General features: G+C 48.2%; 1 protein-coding gene across 6 annotated transcripts; it reads right to left on the bottom strand.

Annotated features, from left to right (window-relative positions):
- Positions 1 to 12,388: 12,388 nt before the first annotated feature.
- Positions 12,389 to 22,374, bottom strand: LOC128842052 (protein FAM133-like). 6 transcript variants are annotated; one of them, XM_054037718.1, is made up of 5 exons: positions 22,276 to 22,374; positions 15,896 to 15,956; positions 14,301 to 14,425; positions 13,557 to 13,616; positions 12,389 to 12,574 (listed from the first exon to the last, which is right to left on the bottom strand). In XM_054037718.1, the coding sequence occupies exons 2-5, from the start codon at positions 15,912 to 15,914 to the stop codon at positions 12,530 to 12,532; spliced, it is 249 nt and encodes an 82-aa protein (XP_053893693.1). In that variant the 5' UTR covers positions 15,915 to 15,956; positions 22,276 to 22,374; the 3' UTR covers positions 12,389 to 12,529. The 6 variants fall into 6 exon arrangements, with proteins under 6 accessions (XP_053893693.1, XP_053893694.1, XP_053893696.1 ...); XM_054037719.1 differs by lacking the exon at positions 22,276 to 22,374 and adding an exon at positions 21,199 to 21,274; XM_054037721.1 differs by lacking the exon at positions 22,276 to 22,374 and adding an exon at positions 21,231 to 21,264.
- Between the last annotated feature and the right edge of the window lie 953 nt (positions 22,375 to 23,327).

The following is a 23,327-nucleotide window of genomic DNA, read 5'->3' as shown; positions in this document are numbered from 1 at the left end:
GGATCTATCTATCTATCCACACACACTCCCCTACCTATCTACCTAGCTATCCCCACCCTCACGCCTATCTATTTACCTATCATCTTGTATGATCCTCATCGCCATCATATCTGAGTACCTCATGGCATCTATTTTGTCTCTTACATTTCCTGGGAGTAAGCCGGATTGAAGATATTGTGCAGCAATGAAAGAACTGTCTTCCCCATATTGAAGGCACTGGAAATCAGAAAACTTGTTTCTGTAACCATTGTTTTTTAAGGGTTAATTTAACAGTTGGCGTAACCAATTATTTTAATCCCAATACATGCAAACAATTGGCATGATTCATTTAGCCTTTTTCTCCACTGCCAGGGTGTCTGCAAGTGGATCATATGTCCCTGGAATGTATTGGTTTCTTGTATAAGGATACATTTACTTGCAGTACATAATTCAACCACTAGATTTCTCCGATTGCCATATAAGAGATCCAGACAAGCCCTGGTAAACAAAGACCAGCTGTGTGGAAGCCTGTTTGCTTGTGTCTATACTTGCATTAGTTTTCTTTAATAAATGCCTCCTCTTTGTGACGGGCTGGCTTTCCATGTATCACAACAATTTGAAAGCACTTGAATTTGGATGTGAATGTTGTTCTCTCTTGGGCTGATCGCAGACAGTTTGCTGCAAGTGTTTGGTATTTGATATTCCAAATTGGAGCCGTTGATTAGCTGTGAATAGGCATGTATGTTCAGTGGTATTGTTTCAAGTCCCTGAATGTCTTATCATCTGGAGAAGAACTCAAAGAAGCCACTGCAGCTCTGACCTTCTCAGTAAGAGGGATCGGATAAATAGGATTAGGGAATTAAAGAAAAAAATAATCTTTTCCTTTGCTAAATTGCATGGACTTTGCCTGAAGTGACATCATTCCTAGAAAAAACATCAGATTTCGTCTCCTCCCAGCCACACAGAGGAACTGTGCATTCATCCGAGGTCCTGGCGACCTGGCTCAAATCCACATCTGGCTCCTTTAGTTGCCTCTGCGCCAGGGATCTGGTGCGAGGCTTGAAGGAATTCCATCCCTCTGCTCTTTGAAGAAGCTTCCCATCTATTATTAAACTCTCTGGGTGTGACTACTCCAGCTCGCAAGCTTAGCACACGCTCTCCGTGGGCATTCATGTGAATAAAAATGTGACCTCTTGAGAGTTCCTGGAAAGTGAACCCAGCAGAGCTCCAGGCCTGGCCACTGCTGACTCATTAGTCAGTTCAGGGAGATGGTTATGAAATGTATTTGCTCTGCTCTGACACATACAGACACTTCAGGTGCTTCTAGTGGTTCTTTCTTCTTTGTAATTGGATACAGCGATGAGAGCCAGGTTTCAGAATGGCAGCCGTGCTAGTCTGTATCAGCAAAAAGAACGAGGCGTCCTTGTCCTCGTTCTTTTTAGTGATTAGAGCAGCATTTCTCAAATGCAGCCACCAGGAGCTTTTCTTGCGGCCACAGCTTTCTGGGCAGTGATTTGGGGGAGGAGGGGCAAAGCAGCGGCCCCTTCCCCAGGGGCCCCCAGAGTGGTTGGGCCCCACCCTCCTCTGGGGAGACACAAGTGGCAAGAGCAGGCAGTCAGTGAGTTCCCCACCTTCCTGGGGGTGGTGGGGTTAGACTTCAGCCCTGGGGTGGCAGTCTCCAGCCACGGGGCTTTGGGCTCTGTCCCCCAGGCTCTTTCCCCAGGGTGTGGGGCTTTGGGATCCGTTCCCTGGCTGCCTGGTGGCAGGCTCTGGCCCAAGCTCACCCCTACGATCACCTCTGGTCCCCACTGCCTCCCCCAGTGCCCCATTGCCCATGTCCCCACTGCCTCTGTACCCACCTCCCCATCCACGGCTTAATTTGTCCCTGAGGTTGCCAGGGCTGAATAAGTCTGCTGTGAAAAGTGATATTAACAAACATACAAATATCACTTTTTGCAGCAGACTTCCTTATAGCTAGCAAGTCTTAAAAACAACCCAACCCAAAAGAAACAACAAGAAAAAAGAACGTTCAAAGCACCTTATTTGTGTCTCTATTCTGTTTAGGTCCAGTAAAGAATAGAGACAACTGTACATTATTTTTATTATTGAGTCTGCAAAAAAAAACCCACCCCTACATAGACAAATTACAATGATTTGGGCATGTGTGTGTGCATATTTATTTGCTTTTTCTAAAGTTAATTATTTTAGGAAAAATTGTCAGAGTGGCCACCAGCAAGAGTCAGTGGCCGCACTCTGAGGCCACCAAAAAATTCATCCTGAGAACCCCTGGATTAGAGGATCTTGTGTATGTCATTGGAGTTTCCCCTTCACGCAGAGAAGCCCAGTTCATTCGTCATTCCATAATCATTATGGTTCGTATCGTAGTGTGGAGAGGGCCTAGCTGTGATTGGGGCCCACGGTGCCAGGGGCTGTACATACACATAATCAGAGACAATTCCTCAGCTCCTGTTCCAGCTGCACTAAAGGGGCCTGATATAAATTATTGTAGCTCCACTGAAGTCAGCAGCTGAGGCTCTGGACCATGAATCTCAGTTGTCTTTTCCTGTCTGCACAGAGATAGGCTGAGTGGGTGTTTTCCCATCACTTGGCTGTGTTTCGGGACAGGTTTGGCTTGATACATAGTCAGTGGGCATAGCCCAGAGCTGCCATCTCCACATGGGACTCTGGAAGGCAGGGGGCCAGAGGGGCTCTCCAGCACCCCAAAGGTTGAGCTCCTACAATATTTGGAGGATGCTTTTAGCTAAGAGATCATTCGGAGCAGGTCACTGTGCCACAGCAGCACAACCCAGCAGGATCAGGGAGGCCTAGGGATGGTCCAACTCTGCACCCCTCATCCTAGCAGGTGAGCAAGTGCTCAATGCTGTGAACAAAAGTCCCTGTTAAGCTTGATTAGCAAGACAGCCTACGCCCCTGCAAATCACAAATGACATATTAAGACAAGAGCGCCCTTCCACACCGGTGGGACGCCACTGATTTTGGAGGAGCTACTCCTGATTTAAACCAGTGTGACAACAGAATCAGGCAAGTCACTTAATCTCTCGCTGCGTGCCTCAGTTTCCTACCTGTAAATTGGGGGTGATAACACTTCGCTGCCTCCCCGGGCTGTTGAAAGACTATCTCCATTCAGAGACGCTGCAGGCATGGGATCTGTGTAAGAACCCAGAGAGATTATGGAGCATCCCAGGGGATCAGGACGAGGTAAATCTGGTTGCACATATATGCCCCCAGGGCTAGCAAAGGCAACAACACCCCCTACCTGCGCAGATTACTCTAGCAGGACTAATCTGCGTGGGAAGTCCAGGGAAGGGTGTGTGCTGAACACAGAGACCCAGCAATGCCTCTTGTATGCTAGCTTGGGTTTGGCTGGATGACAATCTTACCACAGCTGACTGAATAAACAGAGGGCTGCCTTAGGCATCGAATCCAGTGTTTCTTAATGTCTTTGGTCCGTGCCTCAGCAAAGGGTCAACAGCCTCATCCCCCACTCTACAGAACCCGCACTCCTTCTCAGCTGGAAAACACTGCGGGGCTTCGGCATGTGAATAAAGCCTGAGAGGTTCTTAGGTGCAGTGGGATCAGGAGATGGGGTGGGGAGTGAGGCTGCTGGGACGGTGCTCGCTGTTTCTGCTGGGCTCCCACTCACCGGTCAAAGGCCTCCTGATTCCCAACAGGGTACACGTCAGCAGCTCGCACATGGGCTCCCTCCCCACCCGCCTTCGGCTTTGTGTAGCGAAATTGTGAACGGTGGGTGGGTGGAGCATGTGGCTGGGAGACTGAACAGATGGCCGAGTCTTTGTCTGGAGTGACAGCTCCATTAAAACAACCTGCTTCGATTGCCAAGGAACAGCTCATTTACCAGGTGAGCCATTAAATACAAAGGGCCAGTGCCTTTGCTCCCGCGGAGCTCTACACAGGGCAGGATGGGGTGGGGGAGCGAAGCGTCTTTAAGCCACCTCTGTGATCCCTTGAGCCAGGAGCTGACAGGAGCAGTCCGGTCCCCAGCATAAGGTGGAGCATCCCATTTGCCTCCATCACATGCCAAATGTATGTGTGGTCAGAGGTATGTATACAGAATGGGCCAAACATGGCTCTTAGTTCACTCCGGTGTAAAACCGCCGCAGCCTATTGAAGTCAACGGAGTCACTGTGGCGAATTTGGCCCAGGAAGAGCTAGATTGCCCAAGCCTTACTCCCTGTTGGTGGGCCCTTACTCACCCCAGAGGCCTCACGGACTTCCCCCAGGCCCGTTGGGTGAGGACGTGCTCACCATGTGAGTGTCGCCCAGTCCTGCCCTGAGGTTTTGCTCACGCTCTCCCGCAGCCTCCCATCTCCGTGCAAAGGAAACGTTCCAACAGTAACCGCTGTCCCGCTTCTGCGTCTGTGCAGAATTCCACACGCAGGTGGCTTCTTGTGCTTTTGCATGATTCAGTGAGTGGGGAGGGGGAGAACACATTAGTTGGGCTGAAATTTCATGGAAAAGCAACATTTCCAGGTGGAGGTTGGAGACATGATTTGCTTGAGATGGCATGAAAAAAAAAAAACCCAAACCCTTCACTTTCTCCCAGCTCTAGTATTAACATACACACCAGAGTGACGGTGAACTACATCAGACCTCACTAGAGGCCCAAAATCCCCTGTGTGGACAAGCTAGGCTTCCTCTTTGTCCCTGCTCAAACCATAAATACCCACCTGCGTAGTCTGTGGTGAGGAATGTTGGAGGCGGCCAGGGCAGAGTCCTCAGACTTCTGAAGCCTGGATGTGCGTTAGCCGCACATTGCAGCTTCTGCAGTCCTGGTTCCTTTTCCTTTGGTGTTTGGCTTTTTTGCCCATTTTATTTGCATGTTCCTCCTCCTGTACTTTAGACGGCAGGTGAATCATGCTTGTATAAGTGACTCATGGCTCCCTTCAACCAGCACGCCGGCTTTCATAACGCACCGAAGAGTTGCCTTTTAAAGGGGACCCGGTTGTTTTTTCCCACTGAGGTGACTCCATCAGGATCTTGTCGTAGTGAAACCTCTCCTAGCAAATCCCCTGGAACAGAGCACGAACCTTCCTGGATATTTCAGCAAAGGGGACAAATTCCTTGGTGGATTTTAAAAATGTGGTATTCCGCGTTAGAAATCATGAGACGTCTCCATTCTTCCAAAAGACCAAATTCAGAAATCCAATAAAGAACTGTAGGGAAAAGACAATTTGTTAAACAGTATATCAGATTCTCCTAGAAAAGTTGACAAAAACAAGCCCTGGGCACAGTGCAGTGGAGAAAAACTAGGGGGCATCTTATAGTTGGTATTTAACCAAAAAAAAAAGTGTAATTTAGGGATTCTTGTTATAACCACATGCAAATAAATTAGAAAGATATAGTATGGGGGGGACGGGAGAGCACCACAAGGTATGATTGACATTCAGGCAGCGAAAAAGGCAGCAGAAATTTCAGGTTCTTCAGCTACAAGAAGTGAGTTCTGTTTTCTCTTATTGTTTAGCTCAGATAATAAAAAAGACTTTGGTGTTTCCTAGCAAGAGGGAACAAATGACCTATCTAATTCAACAGAGTTTATAGTGGGTAATAAAACAGAGGTTGGATGCTCAGCGCAAAGAATTGTGATGATAACATGGATCGTTTTCTGCCTCCATTAAGAGTTACTTGAGAGCAGTGATTTTCCAACCTGTGGTCCGTGGCCCCCTGTGGGTCCGCAGACTATGTCTAAGATTTCCAAAGGGGTCCGCACCTCCAGTCAAATTTTTTGCAAAGTAAAAAAGGTTGAAAACCACCGCTTTAGAGAGAGCAGAAAAAATGGACATGTCTTTTTGCCGAACTGCAATGTACCTTTTTGTTGGCAGACCTCACTCATTGGCTGATCTTTGTCATGTGCTGCTACAAGGTGACTGTAACAGTTCTGATGGCACTGGAAGTATTTAGCCACCTGGGGGGCTTGCTTTGAGGCTTTGTGATACCCTTGCAGTAGAGGAGGATCAGCTGCCATCAGTGAAGCTAGAAAGGATGAACCTTGAGCTGGGAGACCAAATCTTCAAATACCCCACATTTGAATACCGTGAGGCAGGCCCTCCCTTGCACCCCGCACAGCCATTCACCTGGGTGCCTAGTCCTGGGTTCCAACAAGCAGAGAGGGACACCAGAAAAGGAGCTGGAACGTTCACGCACCTGTGATGTAGGAGCAGACTTAGACAGACCTCCCTTCTCGGTGTTTCCAGTGGATGGCCAAAGCATCTCTGAATGGAACCTGGCGCTGGCTGGTCACTGGAAGCGGAGAGCCACCAGCATGCTGGCGAGGACTGACCGGGAGTTCAACCAGGCAACTGACGGCAGCTGCTTCCCAGAAGAAAGCAGGTTTCAGTGGTGCCGTTGAGGTGTGTGAGTCATGGGAACACTAAAGCAAAATGACCTTGCTCTCTCCCACCCAAGCAAAGATGGTCTGTGGATAGAAAGAGGGAGCCAACCTCAGCGGTTGTTCAGCTGCATAAAATCTGGAGCAGGGAGCCAGGCCAGGTGCTTTTGCTGTTGAGTTAATGTGATGTATTTCACACCTTCCAAGATCAGGACTCCCAGGCTGACCTCTCCTTTCCCCCTTGAAATAATCCCACTCCTGCTTCTAGAATTGCAAGGGCTGTAAAACGTATCCCACCCCCAGCGCTGGCATTGCCAGGCTATGGAGCGGAGGACACTCTAGACAAGCGTCCTCAGTCTCCTTGAAAACACCAATCAGTCAGACCACCCAGCAAATTCTCCTGAAGCGCACTGCGCACTGGGACGATGGTAATGTGGGAAACCCTTGCGGGGTTGAAATGTGGCTCAGATAAACATGCCAAAGTTTAGCTGCTCATCCTAAATTATCCATGTCCCAGGAGATCCCCCCACCATGCTCCTTGATCCACCATCCACAGGTAGCTGCTGCCCATGGACAGACTGAGCCCAATGCCCCAGGACCAAGCCAGGTCAGCCCAATCCTGCTAATTAAAGAGGGCAGGGCTGTCCCTGGGCCTATAAATGGCTGCTGGTGGACAGCTGGAGGGGGAAGGACTGAGACAGGCTGGGCCCTGGGGAGGGAAAGCCTTGCTGGGATGGAGCTAGCTCCTGTGGTGAGTCCCTGGAGCCGGGGCTCTGGAAAGCTGCCAGGAGCTGGCGTGCCAGAGACCCCTGGGACTGGGAAAGGCCGAGGACAGAGTTCAGACTGTTTTCTGTTTGTGTGATAGCCTTGGCTGAGTCTGGGTGTGGCAGCACATGCATTGAGGCTGGAGAGAGGCCCAGCCCGGTGACAGGCCCATACCCACGTCTCACTCCGAAAGAGAGCCTAGTGCAATAACACTAGTGTTATATAAACATGAGTAAACTTATGTAAACAAGATGGGACTTAAGTAACTATGGCTCTGCTGGTTTCTCTTGTTGTTCTCCTTCCAACACCCCACCCAGGAGCCTTATATAACGTGGCTTTTTGGTTGCTCTAGTCATTCTTTTTCACAAAGTTCCTTCTCTGTAAGGCCCGGAGTCAGCAGAGCACTTTGAGGCATCCCAGGGGGGCCACTCAGGCACTTAGACACCTGATTCAGGGACTCAGGCATCATGGGTTCAATTCCCTGGTCTGCTGTGGGAGCCACGTCCCTCTCTCTGCCCCAGTTTCCCCATCTGTAAAAAGGGGCTAATGATACTGACCTTCTTTGCAAAGCACTATATAAGAGATGGGTGTTAAATGAAGGCCTCAATAAAAGGCTAACCTGTCTTGATCAGAGATCTACAGGGCATTAGCTGAGTTTACCAAATGGTTGTGGGGTGGGTGGGTTTTATCCACGCGCCGCAGTCTGATAGTACAAAACTACATGCAAGACTCGGTACCGTTCACAAAATCATTGAGGCAAGTGAGGTTTTGCAAGAGCAAAATGTTTTGCATGGTTTTTGCATATTCAGGCCCCAATTCAGTTAAGTCTCTTTTTCCAGCAAAACTCTAATGCGCATCATTAACTCTAAGCAAGTGTTTAAATCCCATTGGCTTCAGCTGGATTTCAGCATGGGTTTACTCGCATGGGTGAGTGGGACGTCAATTAATTTTAAATATCCCTCTTGTTTGCAAATCACTGATGAAATCATTCTGATTTGAACCAAATGCATGAGTCATGCCCAGTAATCCAGGAGCGTGGAAATAATGGAGCTGGCTACTTCCACAATAATTCTTGGAATACGGGGGGAGAGGAAATCTGTCATTGCCTGGAGAGAATTTTTCTGAATGAAAGCAAAGCGACTGAATGATTTTGCTCCTTCCTTGTGCAATGATAATCTGGGCTGCACATGCTGTGTCTGTACAGCTAGGGTGACCAGATGTCCCGATTTTATAGGGACAGTCCCGATTTTGGGGGCTTTTTCTTATATAGGCGCCTATTAGCCCCCACCCCCTGTCTCAATTTTTCACACTTGCTGTCTGGTCACCCTATGTACAGCACCTACCACAATGGGGCCCTGGTCTCTAACGGAGGCTCTAAGGTGAAAATAATGTCTGGTAATACAGTGTGGATGGTATTCTGCACTTGCCATGATCTAGCCAAGGCCATCGGGATGCTGGGGATTTGGGACAGGTTCAGCTCCTGAGGAAGACGAACGTGTATAGCAATGGCTCCTGGAGAAAGTCCTCATTCACACGTCAGTGCCTCGGTCCAGGAAACCTTACACTGCTTGCCAGAGCAAACGCCTTTAGTCGTAGAAATGATGTAGCGTGCCGAGCACAAGCGGCCTTTGAAATGTGCTGGGGTTGTCAAAGCAAAACAAATTAAGCACCCGGTCCTGCTTTCCCCACAACAGTGATGTTTGTACACAGGTAGCAGTGGATTTGGGCAGAATTGAGGCACAGATGGAATTAAGGGCGGGGGGAGAAGCTGCACAGCCCCAAGGGCAGGAGGAAAGGGGGGACTCTGCCTCCTAAATCCTTACCCATGTTGCACCGCGGGGCAAGGGAGAATAATCTGCAGATGGGCCCACTGCTGGCTGGGAGATGGGGTGCAGAGCTGTTGCACAACCTGCTGCCCACTCCCCACCCAGTTGTCCCCAGAGCGACTTATCAGAGGAGCAGCCCCTGCACTCTCTGGAACACAGGGTCTGTGATGCTGGAGAATCCATCACCAATGGGGCGGGGGCACCCTCATGGTTGCATGAAGCAAAGGCACACTGACGCCAGAAAGTATCCCCGCAGAAGCCCACTGACCTTGAGTAAGGCCTCAGCTGAGCGTAAAAATGCTCTGATGTATCCAATATTTGGCTTTAGGCCAGACCTCTGCCACGCGTCCTGCACTTTAGAAGCGAAGGCTGAAGTGGAAGCAGAGAATGTTGCGTAACAGTCTTTTCTATCGAGGGCTCCGTGTTAATCTGAATAAACAGACCTAGGCTTGGCAGAAGGCGGTCGTTTTCGTAATAATATTGACACCTAACATCCGTTTATTTTTCAGCATTTGTTTTTGGTTTTATCGCTTTACATGTTCATAGTTGTGCAGAATTATGGAAGGATCAGACAAGGGGGGGCAGACAATAATCATTTAATGACAGTAGCTGCTGCAGGTCAGAAAGTTAAAGTTTTATAACCAGTAAACCACAAATTGTCAGCGTCACATGTCAAAATATACACAGTAAGTAGCCTTCAATGGAACGCTGCATTCTCAAGCAGCATTTCACTTATTTTGCCTCTCCCTTTGTTTTGATTATTAGCAGTGGAAATATTTTTCCATCCATTTGTGTGTGTATGGTGAAATTGACGTTTACCAATTAGAAATCGACTCCATCCAAACCTAAATATAACTAAAGCACAACGTTTAGACTTGGTGTTTGCTTAGTACACCACAACTACTTGCAGTGCATTGAGAAAGCAATTCAGCTCCCCCCCCCCCCCGCATCCCCATTCTATAAGATTGTGTTTTTTTTTCACCAAAGTCTATAATTAGTGCAGTATTTTGTAACTTATTTCCTGCTGTTTGTGGTGACTATTTCAGATCCTGCTGTATAAGTTATATGGAGACAATATTTGAAGCTGTGTTCTTTGGTTTAAATAAAACCCCAGTGATCCTGGCTTTTAAACACTTGTTTGTCTGAAATCCACTTTAGCAACACATTCTTTTTTCCCCCTTTGCTGAGCAAAGTAAATGTAAAATATACTTTTCATCGTAAAACAAGCAAACGGATAGTCCACATTTGGAGAGCGCTTGCTTTGTTTTGTAAAGATGGTGTTTCTTCAATTCACGATGATTCGTACGATTTATTTGCATTGCAGTCGTGCCTATGGACACCAGGACCCCATGGTGCTAGCAGCTGTACAAATGCATGACAAAAATATGATCGTTTCTCCTAAGACTTTACAGTCTAAAAACTGCAATCAGTATTAAAACCTAGGCCTAGTTCTCTTACTCTAAGGCCTCTTTACAACACTAGAAAGGCTCCTCATGGAGAATATCTCCCCCCGCCCCCGGCACAGCAATGGTGCTACACTGAATCCCCTCAGCAGAGGGCTGTACTGGGAATGGAAGAGGGGGAAGGAGGGGCTCTGGCACATTTGACACCCCAGCTGCTCCTGGGTGCCCATCACCTCTAAGGGGCTGTGGCCAGCCCTAAAGTAAGGGCTTATTGACACAAGGAAGGAAGGTAGGTTGTGAAGTCAAAGTGCAGTGGCTATTCGGGGTTAGCTCTCCATGTGGACTCTTATTCCGCAATAACTCTTGTGGAACAGTTTATTCCACAATAGCTTTCCGGTCGATTTCCCCAGGTAGACAAGCCTGTAGTCAGTGCAGTGTCAGTTAAGCAGGTGCATAAGACTTTGTAGTATCAGGGCCTTAATATAGACAGGTTGGAGGGGGCAAGGCCTAACTCAAGCTGCTCCGGCTGAACAAACTTGCTCCTGCCGCTGGTGGTCTTTAAACGTGCCAGCTGCCAAATTGCAAAGCCAGCAGAGATCTGTGCCAGGGCTCCCCCTTTGAAACGGGCTGTGGTGTGTTAGGTAAGATCATACCGCCTATTAATTAGACAGTATTTATATAATGTACTAACTTCATACATATATAATGTACTAACTTCATGGAGATGCACTATCAAAATGTAACCAATTAGAGCACAGAGAAAAAACTCAACAAGTGCCGGCGGCCTGCTCGGCCTCTTTCATGTTTTTTTATGGTCTCTCAGAGACGGAGCAACCATGTGGCGTGCCAGGGAACAGCCCTGGGGTAATGGTTATGGAACATTTAGATTAGCTGCAAGAAACCCACTTCACCAGTAGATGGAGGTGATGCCTCATTTTTAATGGCAGCTCCCTCACCTTGGGTGGTGGTTATATGACTATGGCTGGACTGCCATAAATAAATCAAATGCTGTCAGGAGCGGGGCGGGTTAGCTGTCAGCTGTGTGTGTCACCTTGGGCTGAAGACTGCCCTATAATCTGGATAATCACCTCGGTGCTGAGCCCACAGTTAAGTTTTCAAAGAGCAAAATATTCACAATTGACCCATTTTTCACTTTAACAGAAAAGAGCCAATTTCAAAGCAGATTTGGTTAACAGCCTGGTAACCTTGAATGTTCTGAGCCCTTTTGAAATATCTGGCTTGTGCTTGGGCGTCTCTGACTGACAGATCCATCACAGCCCATGATGTCTGGATTTCCAGAGAGCTGCGCCTGCTGGCTGTTTCCTTAGGAGCCGTGTGAGTGCCGGAAGGAGGAGGAACCAGTAACTGAACAGGAGGAAAGAGAACACATGCAAAAATCAAAGGCAGCCTAATCCCGTGGTCTAAGCACAGCACTGAGCGGCAGGTGGTGGGTGAATCCCTGGATCCTTCCATGGTCTCTGGCGAGCACCCAGCTATATAAATTGGGGATAATAATATTCACCCGTCCCATAACCTTTCAGGGACAGTGCGCAGTCACGCCATCTGCATAGGAACCCAGGGAAGGTCTGCGCTGCAGAAATCCATGGGCTAAATTCAGTCTTGGTGTAATTGGTGATACCTCCCTTGGCTCTGATGGAGCTTACGCCATTATTATTTGTATTATGGTAGAGGCCCTGGCTGAGATCAGGGCCCCATTGTGCTAGGTGCTGTACGTGCACATAGCAATAGACAATCCCAGCCCTGAAGAGCTAACAAGCAGACAAAGGGTGGGAGGGGAACCAGAGGCATCGGGATGTGAGGTGACATGACCAAGGTCACACAGTAAGTCAGAGCCAGAACACAGATCACCTGGCTCCCAGTCCAGTGCCCATTCCAATGGCCCGCATTAAATTTGCTCCACTATTAGTACAGAGCTTTGAAAATGTTACAAGCTAATTATTAGTAAAAGGAGGGAAGTGACAGCTCCGTGCAGATGGTGGTGGGGAGGGGGAAGCTTGACTGGTCAATAAACAGAGTCTGTCTTTTTAATACTAAAACAACTTTATTTGGATGAAACATCCTCAGCACCAAGTGCAGTTTTTCCCGATTGATCCCCTTCTCCTTCACACTACCCAGCACCTGGGCGAAGGCAGGAAACACAAATGTGGCCTCCATTGGCTCCTCAGAAGTTATTCTTTATCCTTCTCTTTTTCCTTCTTGTCGCCATGGTGACCCTAGGGCATAAGTTAAAGAGAAACAAGAGGGCGTGTGAGAGCCTAGGCAGCTGATGTGTATTTCCTCGTCCCTCTCTCTTGCTCATTCTCACGGGATCTGCATGGATAAACACCGAACTACAGTCATCCTCGGCTAGAACCAATGGGCTTGCATCACCCACTAGTCAAATTTTACCCTAATACAGACACACAACTTCGATGAGAGTGGCATGGATGAGTCCAATGGCAGATGTGAGCCCACTGGAGTTATGATGGGAAGAATGATTGTGGCACGTCATCTTTTGATGGCTACGTTACCCAGACCACAAGGTTTCCTGGGAGGTTGGATGGGCTTCTGAGACAGTGGATAGCTGTTTACACGGCACGGGTAGCTGTCATTCAGGCATCCTTTATAACAGGGGATGCCATTCCCCAGGGCTTCTAAGAGCAAAAACATGACACAATTCCCAAGAGTGTCTGGTGCATTGTGGGGGAAGTGGATCTCCGATCTGGCAGCCAGTCAGAAAACCTCAGGGGCGGAGCCTCTTTTCCAGCGGCTCACAAGATTCCAAGATTGCGGATGTGTTGTGAGCATTCACACTGGGTACCAGAGGCAGAATGGGGCTTGCGCTTGGAGCTGGTTCTCAGCAGCTCCTGTAGCAGATCTGACTTATCCATGGGGGTATTTTCAAAGTCACCCCACTCTGAACTCTTCTCATGCCCTTTAGTGGCCACCCCATGCACACCCCACCTCCAGGAAAGGGAAGAAGAAAAGTCCCCAGAACCACCTGCAAACTCCGGCTGTAGCACTAACATGGTAGCAGCAGGGCTTTCTTGCGGTGCACCCATGTGATTTTGTTACTCCTTCCCCAGACTGGCAGGGGCCAGCAGAGGCTGATCTCTCAGAAGGAGACCCAGGCTGGACAAGGATGTTCTAATCTAAAGCAAAGGAAAAACAACCCCGCCCAGTAGATCTGCTAGGCATTGATCAGTTCCCGGTTACCTCTTCAGAATCACTGTCGGAGCTGCTGCTGCTGCTGCTGTCATCTTCATCTCCCTCTCCCTAAGGGGCACAGAAGAAAGGGTTCATGACTACAATGGTGATAGCACCATTGCACTGGGAACAAAGCTTCCCAGCCAGGGTCAATGTCTATCTGGAGGTATCCTGGCTCATCTCCTGCTGGCAGATTGGGTGGAGGAAGAGAGATCACTTGCATTTTGTTTTGTTGCTTTTACAGCATAGGACAATGTTAATTCTCACTTCCTCTGTTCCCGGTGAGGGAGGAGATGGGGCAATGATCAGACAGCCTGCCTGACTCTCCCCTCCCCGAGAAATGGTTTTCATGCTCAGTACTAGCTGTAACACACACAGTGCCACCATCCTAGGAGGTGGGAAATCAAACACGCAGAGATTCAGAGCACCTAAGGCCCAAAGTCTGCTCATAGAATTGCACCCGGGACTAGCACCACATCCGATTGCCCAATGAGCACCAGGGACGTGCAAGCAGCCTGAGCTGGCGGAACCTTCGTCACGCACGAACCCAACCCACAATGGCACGCGCAGCTTGCACTGGAGGGGATGCTGGGGGAGGAAAACTTTCCGAAATTGAGTCAAAGAGGTTGGAATTTGTTATTCCTTAATGGCTCTGAGGTACTGAAATGGCAGCTTTAGTCACGCCGCAGCGATGGGGAATCCAAAATGCCCAGACAACACACGGAACATGGGAATTCTCCACTAGTTCCTCACCTTTTTTTCTTTCTTCTTCTTTTTCTTGTCTTTCTTGTCTCCGTCTTTCTTGTCTTTCTCCTTCTCTTCCTTCTTGTCTTTCTCCTTCTCTTTGCCCTGATCCTTCTTGTCTTCTCTTCCGAACACTGAGGAGGAGAATGAGTGGACAGTTAAGTTGGCACTCCCCACCGGCTCTAGAGGGAGTTCAGCCTGCGTGTCAAGTGTTACACATCGAAGCACGAGGTAGAAAGGGATGAAAGGATGAGACGCGCTAGGGACCCCCAATCCTGCACCACTGACAGCAGGGTGCCTGGCTTCCACGTGACTCCAGCCCAGTAAAGGCCAAGAGGGGACATGGGCCTCATTACCATGAGGCGGGATTGTGTTTAAGAACATCATTGAGTTGATCAGTACAGCACAGGCCACCAACATGACCCAGCACCCTCCCACTAAACCCAACAACCAGAATGAGGCCATAGAATGGCAGCGAGCAGGAGACGAGGCTATGGCATGCCACAGGTAGAGAACAGGAGGGACTGAGGCCAACCAGTGCTCAAGGCCCCTGCAATGGCAAGGAAATGATTACGTGAGATAAACCCAGATAACCCTGGCAAGTGACCCACACCCGCATGCTGGAGAGGAAGGTGAAAACCCTCCAAGGTCACTGACAATCTGACCTGAGGGGAAATTCCTTCCTGACCCCATACATGGCGATCAGTTAGACCCTGGGCATGTGAGCAAGAACCAGCCAGCCAAGCTCCTGAGAGACAGAATGCCTGGGACCACCTTAGAGCCTTGGCCCACCCCACCAATGTCCCAGCCATGCCCGGCCCTGCTGCTTCAGAAGAAGATGATTAAAAAAAAAAAAAAGCCCTCTTCCAGAATACACTAAGGGGTTAAAAAAAATCCCTTCCTGACCCCTGCGGTAGCTGTCTGAAACCGGGAAGCATGATCTTTTAGGACCATAAGACAAACTGCAAGTAAGCCCTGCCCGCCACCATCCCAACAACCTCACACATGCCCCTTCTCTGTGCACACCCTTCTAGCGTATTCTCAAAGGAGGGAAAGGGCAGGCAGAGAACTGAGTCTTGTAGCCATTCACCGCAGAGGCCAGTGCCTAGCACGTGAGCTTCCTTCCGCAACACCTCCATTTGCACCAGAACACGATCCCCTCTGCAGTACGCAAGCCCTCAGAGGAGCAAGACGGTTCCGCTTGCCCTCTGTGGCAAGAGGGTTGGGAAGACCAACATGAGAGTAGAGATGTATGTGAAATGTTCCAAGCCTGGGCAACAGGGAAGAGAGTGGGATATTTCCGGGAGAAGGACAAGGGAAGAGCTTGTGGGGGGATGAAAAGAGGAACTGGCAGTGGGTCTTCCCAAATGAGATTTCAGATAGCCACCTAGCTGCTCCCTTCGGTGACTACAGCATAGGGTTACGTGCAGTTAGCAATGTGACGAATGACTAGCACTGTGTGAGTGTGAGGACTGATGGGACTCTGGGCCTGAAGCAGGTAGGATGGAGAGAGAGAGTTCGCTTCCACAACACCCCTTTATCCCACATCGTGCTCATGACTCAATTCTGCTGTGGTTTCCCTGCCCGGATGCAAAGCCACTCACTCTTTAAGATGGAAGACATTCTGTAGCAGCTACCTGGCTCTCGCACGTCGATTCAGAACACCTAGAAAAGAGACATCCCCAGACCAGGATAGGGTTAGAGAGAGAAGTTACAGTACTGTGTGATTTTCAGTATTGATCTGAGTTTTGCAGCATTAAAACGACTGTTCCTGGGTCCCCAACACTCACCTTTCTGCTTTCCTTTAACCTGCAGGTTAAGGATGAGCCCTGAATGTTTTAACACCTTCCAGAACGGTTATTTTCCTGGGCTAATGGAAACCCTCTGCATACAGCCTTAATGAGACCATTCCTGTTTCAACAATGAGGGTAAATTAACTAGTGGAACAACTCACCTAGGGCTGTGGCCGATTCTCCATCACTGAAAGTCTTTAAATCACGTCTGGATGGTCTTTGAAAAGATCTGCTCCAGTCCAGCCAGAAGGCATGGACTTAATGCAGGAATTAGCACTCGGGGGAGGTTCTCTAGTCTGTGTTATGCAGGATGTCAGACTAGGTAATCACAACAGTCCCCTCTGGCCTTAAAATCAATGAGTCTCTGAGTGTGAAGGGTGAGACTAGTTGTTTGGAGGTCCCCAAGGGGTACAGCATGACAGCGTCACTTGGAGTGAGTTACTGTCATATCAGTCACCTGGGAAGTGGGTGCAGCGAGCAGACTGAGCCAGTCACGGAGTCCTCTCTTTCTCACACCTCCCGTACAGCCACATATTGTATCCACAGAGAATGGAAACCGTTCTTGGTGATCAAACAGGAAAGGCCCAAAGTTGCCGCGCTGAGCATGTACACCAGGGAGTCACCCATATCGCACCTCACAAGTCTCCACTCGCTTGGGAAAGGTCAGTCCTGCTAGATCTCCAGGAGCGGGGCATACCCCCCTCACCCTGGTGAACGTGATCCGATCTCAGTGTCATGCACTTCGCCGGGCCGGTTTGCTTTCATGCTCGATTGCCGTGCATTTGACTGTGTGGGTGGAGGCGGAGATGAAAGCTATAGACATTCTAACCCATTTCCAAAGCCAGGTCCGGTTTGGCCGGTTCTAGCCTGAGCTCATTCTCGTGCTCCCCCCACTTTCTGCAAAATCATTTTTTAAAAGGCTGCAGTCACCTCGCCAGACTATTGGGTTATACAGTGGGTGAGCAGACAGCGACAATAAGCATGTAATTGGCAAACTGCAGTTTTCCCTTGAGGCTGAATGAACCAAAGTAAAAGGTCAAACCGGAATGCCCTATAGACCAAATAAAACAAAGCTGCATATTCATAAAGCCTATGCAAATATGCTAATCTGTATTTCGCTATTTCCTGTGGGCACGAAGAATTTACAAATGATAACAGCCACCCCTGCTAATAGCCTTGTCCAGGTGGACTGCTTTCTGAATTGCAATTTCCCCCCTCCGGGAGTACTGCAGAACAGGATTCAAAGCAAAACTGTCTGTGTCTCAGTACCTGAAATCAAACAGAGCGAGACCTGTTACTAGATCACTCCCCGCATTTCCCCACTGCTCAGAGTCCCCATGTAACACAGCCAGGCTGTAAATCCCCAGAAAGACACCAAGGAGGAGAAGAAAGTGGCCTTACCTGGCAGGGGAAAAGGCAAGCGGCCTCCCAAGTTTCTAGTTGGTAGCAGTAGCTCTGCAGTTCCTGTCTTGTCATTTTGTACCGTCTCCTCCCCAGTTCCACTGCCAGAGCAGAAAAACTGGTTCCACCATCCTCCTCTGGCATCCCAGGATCCCAGGAAACACAAGGGACCCAGCCCAGGTGCGCAGTAACCTGTCTGCCTGCCTAACACTGACTCATTCAAGAACTTCTGACCCATGGTAGGCAGGACACGGCTGCTATGTTGGTTGGAAAACGCCCACCATATGGACATTGAGTGTTCGAGCCTGCCATGCTGAGCACAATGGGAACTGAGCCATTGACTTCAGAGGAAGCAGGAACAGGGTCCCAAGACAGGAATCTCTCTCTCCTACTTATATCATATTTGCTCTCACATATGCAATCATCAGGCCAACAGCTACTCCAGGAAGGCTGTGTACTTGACACATGGGACACTACAACAGACAGATGAATATCTTAAAGTGGACAGTTAGTTCCCTTTCATATACGACACCCTCTAATGTCTGCCCCTGCAGCGATCTTTCACTCCAAGTTCTAACTAGCTAAATACCTAACGACCGAAGTAGCCAATAATGTTAAAGTATTAGTTCTAAACATTGCCTGGATATGCTCCTCCCTGCTTTTCCTCTTCCAAGCAACGCCCTCATTTCCAACAATATTGATACGATGAAAGAACAGTGACAATACTTTGAGATCCTGAGGGGCTGTGGAACTGCAAAGCACTTTACAAGAATTAATGAATTCAGCCTTGCAGCACCCCCGGGAAGTGGGAATGACCTTTGCCATTTTGAATGAGTAAAATTGGTTGGGGGAAATTCATAGACTCATAGACTTTAAGGCCAGAAGGGACCATCATGATCATCTAGTCTGGCCTCCTGCACAACGCAGGCCACAGCACCTCACCCACCAACTCCTGTCATAGACCCATAACCTCTGGCTGCGTTACTGACATCCTCAAAGCTTGATTTAAAGACTTCAAGTTACAGAGAATCCACCATTTAATCCAGTTCAAACCAGCAAATGACCCATGCCCCACAATGCAGAGGAAGGCAAAAAACACCAGGGACTCTGCCAATCTGACCTAGGAGAAAATTCCTTCCTGACTCCAGATATGGCGATCAGTTAGACCCTGAGCATGTGGGCAAGACCCAAGAGCCAGACACCTGGGAAAGAATTCTCTGTAGTGACTCGGAGCCCTCCCGTTGAAGGTCACAACTCCAGCCATTGGAGATATTTGCTAATGGCAGTCGCGGATGGGCCATGAGCCATTGTGGTCAATCTCATCATACCATCCCCTCTATAAATTCATCAAGCTCCGTCTTAAAACATGTTAGGTTTCTTTGCCCCCACACTGCTGCCCTTGAATTCACACACACAGGATTCAGTTCAGCAAGTAAATAATTCATTGCAAGTTGGGGCCCCAATTCAGAGTACAGGCAGTGAAGATGGGGGAGCTTGGGCGTGTCCTTGTGCCTCCTGGATTCTGCAGGCAGCAGAATACCCTATAGCCAGACCACATTGCATTCTAGTCCAATCCATCTCCAGCATGTCCCTACATGGGGTGGGCAGAGTAGAGGCATTCAGCCGGCCTTTAACTTCAGGAGCATTGCCTTTATGCTGAGAAGATTCCCCCAGCTGGCTGGCTGGGCTGCCCCTTCAGAGCTCAGCTCTAATTTGCAAAGTTTAGTCTCCTAACGATCAAGCCCAGCTACACCAAATATGCCTCTGGAATTGAACTGTTCTCCCTTCAGGCAAACTCCCTCAAACACTTACCGCTCAGCAGGAATCACTCTCGGAGGCATCATAAAGAATGCATCGCTATCATGTAATTAACTGTGCTTTGCATTGACCTGGAGCATCTCTTACAACTACCAGGACAGTTTAGAGATGAAATATAAAAAAAGCCCATCTGCTATGGCACAAGACCAGGGCCTAGGGAGCTTGGAGTGTTGTTAAGCACAACTTGAGTCTGTAGAAGAGGCAAAGAAGGCTATAGGGAAATCTAGTGATCTGCTGTGAGCATTTATGGCATGGAGTTGGTGGGTTCCAGAGGTGCACCTAAAATTTCTCAGCTGAAAGAAGAGGGCCTGGGCACTCAGTCTGCAATCTCAGCATCCCATGGGATCCATCCCCGTGCGTTGCAATTCTCAGGTGACAGCAGTGGCTTAACAGGCATTCTGACGTAGAGATCGCGACTTTTCCTTTCTGCTGGTGACCTCATCTTGGTGGTCCATGCCTTTGCCAGCTCCAGGCTGGACTCTAAAACTGTTCAACTTGGGGTTACACTTGAGGTCCTCTCAGAAGCTTCAGCCAGTGCAGAATATCAGTCACTGCTGTTTAAACCGTCAACATGAGCCCGTAAAAGGCCTGCAAGCTGACTGTCAGAGACTGCCTCTCTATCTAGGCCAGACTGTAGCAGTACAGTTGGCTGAAACACTTCCTTGTTGGTTTGCTCCCAGGGTTGAAGTATGCTTGGCTCTGCTCAGCGTGACACTCATTACTTTCATATGTGCTGAACTTAACAGAGCATTGAAGACCAAGCAAAGCAGGAGGAGAAGGTAGTCACGCAGCCAACGTACTTATCCCTAGTGAGAGTAAAATATCACCTATAACGTTAGTTTGGAGACATTTCAGCCAGGTGGAATGTCTAGTTTGGCTATTAACATGCACACAACTACCCACCTTTCCTTCTGGGAGATTGTGATTGTTGACTTGAAGCAGTGCCATGGGAGATGTGTACAAACAGCTGGCCAGCTCCCAAATGACAGGTGCCCCTTGTTACAATCTGTTGCACTGAGCCTCTGCCAGGAGAAGATGGAGCATGGATGTGTTGATTAAAGGAGTCTATTAACATTTCCAACGGGGATTAATTAACGCAGAGTAAGATGCCAGATAGTTCAAAAAAGGAACTTTCAGTGTGAGGATTCAAGGTAGTTTTCTCTCTCTCCTCCCCCTTCCCCCGCCAAAAAAACCCTAAATTTATTCCAAACAAAAACTTTTCCCATGTAGATAAGAGCTGAGAGACTGTTTTGAGTCACATCCACAAACAGGGTGCAGTTGTTCACTCTTGAGTCCATCCTTCCATGGACAACACTACCGCCAAGCTCAAGACACTGCCATGTTGTGTAGACAAGCTGGTTTATTTAGCCCTCGGGCACCTTTCAGAAAGATTTCAGATTCACTATGCCCCACATCTGCTGGTTGATCCTCTCTCTTTAGTTCGGAGCCATGCCATTTCATTGTTTATCTGAGCCACTCAGGCCAGCCCAGCTCCTCACCCACTTGAGGTTTTGGTTGCCTGGTTGGCAATCCTGCTGCCACCGCTTGCTGATAGCAGAGCTTTGTTTCTTCCTTTGCAAGCCAGCTGGAAATCGACTGCGTTCCCCAGGCACGTAAAACATTTTTCTGATTATCCACATTTGTATCTTAATAATCAAACAAATTAACAAGCGGGGATATGGCCGGGCAAGCGCTGGGAAGAAATATCCATAATTCCATCCAGTACAAAATAGATTTTTTTTTTACATTAGCACAGCAGCTGGTGGAAGGCTGTTTTCTAAGTCCAGGTGTAACAGAATCTCATTGAATGAAAGAAAATAATTACATTTTTCCCCACTTCACGCTTCATTGCCTCCCTCTTATCCGATCCTTATCTAGTCTAGAAAGCCTCTCACCTCCTCAAAGAACAAGCACCAGGAGCTCTCACCTAACTTCCAGCTCTCATCAAGTTCAGGCACCAGCCAGGCTGAGTAATAGGATCTCTATTCATGTGAAAACAGTGCAGTGAGACAACGCCTTTGAGTAAGCACTTGCATTGACTCTATAGCTGTTTTCTTTGGTAAATTAGATTGACTACTTGTATGAGCAAGAATGAGGCTATTCTAGCCTTGGCTATTTGTTACTGTAGTTGCATTCCTGTTGAATGTCTAGCCTGACAGTCCGGCCATCTTATTCCTTAGAGAACTGGAGCTGTTTGGGGTGTTTCTGACGAGAACGCTGTATGCGTTTGAAAAGCTGCTGCCTCATCAAAACCCATTCTCCTTAATTTGTTAGTCTCTAAGGTGCCACAAGTACTCCTGTGCTTTTTACGGATACAGACTAACACGGCTGCTACTCTGAAACCTGTCATTCTCCTTAATTCACTCTGCTCGTTTATCATTTTCTCTATTTCTCAATCTGTAGCCTTGTCAGGATTCCCTCCCCACTCTGAACTCCAGGGTACAGGTGTGGGGACCCACATGAAAGACCCCCTATGTTTATCTCTACCAGCTTTGGTTAAAAACTTCCTCAAGGCACAAATTCTTCCTTGTCCTTGGAACGGTATCGCTGCCACCCCCAGGTGAATTAGACAAAGATTCAAGGAAAAGAACCACTTGGAGTTCCTGTTCCCCAAAGTATCCCCCCAAGCCCCTTCACCCCCTTTCCCAGGGAGGCTTGAGAATAATATACCAACCAAATAGGCTAACAAGGTGAGCATAGACCAGCCCCTTGGGTTTTTAGGGCACTAAAAACCAATCAGGTTCTTAAAAGCAGAACTTTATTATAAAGAAAAAGTAAAAGAAGCACCTCTGTAAAATCAGGATGGAAGGTAATTTTACAGGGCAACCAGATTCAAAACACAGAGGATTCCCCTCTAGGCAAAGCTTTAAAGTTACAAAAAAAAAAACAGGAATAAACCTCCCTCTTAGCCTAGGGAAAATTCACAAGCTAAAATAAAAGATAACCTAACGCATTTCCTTCCTATTACTTACAATTTGAAATCCTAGATGCTTAATTCAGGTATAGCTTTAGGAGATGTATTTTCCCTGCCCTGGCTCCTCGCTGACCCGGGAGAACAACGAAGAGAGAAAAACAACAACCTTCCCCCACAGATTTGAAAGTATCTTCTTCCCTCATTGGTCCTTTTGGTCAGGTGCCAACCAGGTTATTTGAGCTTCTTAACTCTTTACAGGTAAAGGAGGGATTTTATGCTACCCTTAGCTGTATGTTATGACAAGGCTTTATCAGTGAGGCTGGCATTTTGCAAAAATTCGGGGATAGTTTCTAAATAGCTCGTTTGCTATCACTGCTTATTTCCCACTTGACATCCTGGATTTAAATGATCCCACACAATTACGCTGGTACTAGCAGCCTGAGTTCAACTAATCCTGCTTCTCTACAGAGATTGATTCTGCCACCCCTTTGATTTCAATGGGACTGCCTGTGGAGAAAAGCACTAAACCTGCAGACTACTTGCTGAAATCCCATCCCCTGTGAACAGGAGTAGCGAAACCTGACCAGTGGCAGCAGTCGAAGAGGGAAGTGAAGACAGACACATCCAATTCTGACTGTCTTCTTGCATTTCTCTTATTGCTGTAGGAACTACTCGGTCAGCTTCATGGTACTAAGCCAGATTCTGGGTCAGCGTTGGGTGGTTTTGGAACAGTGGCATCGGAACAAAAATAGTGTTCAGTCAGTTAGTGCAGAAACTTCCTTTTAATCATGAGCTTATAAAATCTACATCATTGAACCAGTAGCACATCTCAGAGAATTTACAACATCCACCAAAGAGCCTGTCTCTCTCTGGCTGACTGTGGGGGATAAAACACCCCAGGACCAATGTAAGTCCTGGTAAATATGGGGCTCAAATCCACAGCCAGAGGCTGGGAAAGGGAGCTCAATAGAAAACAATGCTACTTTCAGCATCAATGCACTTTCCTTGATAGCATCTGTGGCAACTGTCTCCCCAGGCTGAGAATGGAGCTCTGGCCTCTCTCCTATATACATATCTAAAAACTCTGCTCAGCCATAGGGCGGGGAGGGG

This window comes from Malaclemys terrapin, chromosome 8 (genome assembly GCF_027887155.1).
Source record: "Malaclemys terrapin pileata isolate rMalTer1 chromosome 8, rMalTer1.hap1, whole genome shotgun sequence".
Classification (NCBI taxonomy): Eukaryota; Metazoa; Chordata; order Testudines; family Emydidae; genus Malaclemys; species Malaclemys terrapin.
Note: the sequence above shows the minus strand (reverse complement) of the source record. Positions and strands in the feature narration are given on the sequence as shown.

Excerpts from the sequence above, each read along its gene's own strand:
- LOC128842052 (XM_054037718.1), bottom strand. Across the intron at positions 13,617-14,300 it reads AGAAGAAGAAAGAAAAAAAG|GGAGAGGGAGATGAAGATGA; the intron begins GTGAGGAACTAG and ends TGTGCCCCTTAG. Across the intron at positions 12,575-13,556 it reads CCGACAGTGATTCTGAAGAG|GGTCACCATGGCGACAAGAA; the intron begins GTAACCGGGAAC and ends CTTATGCCCTAG.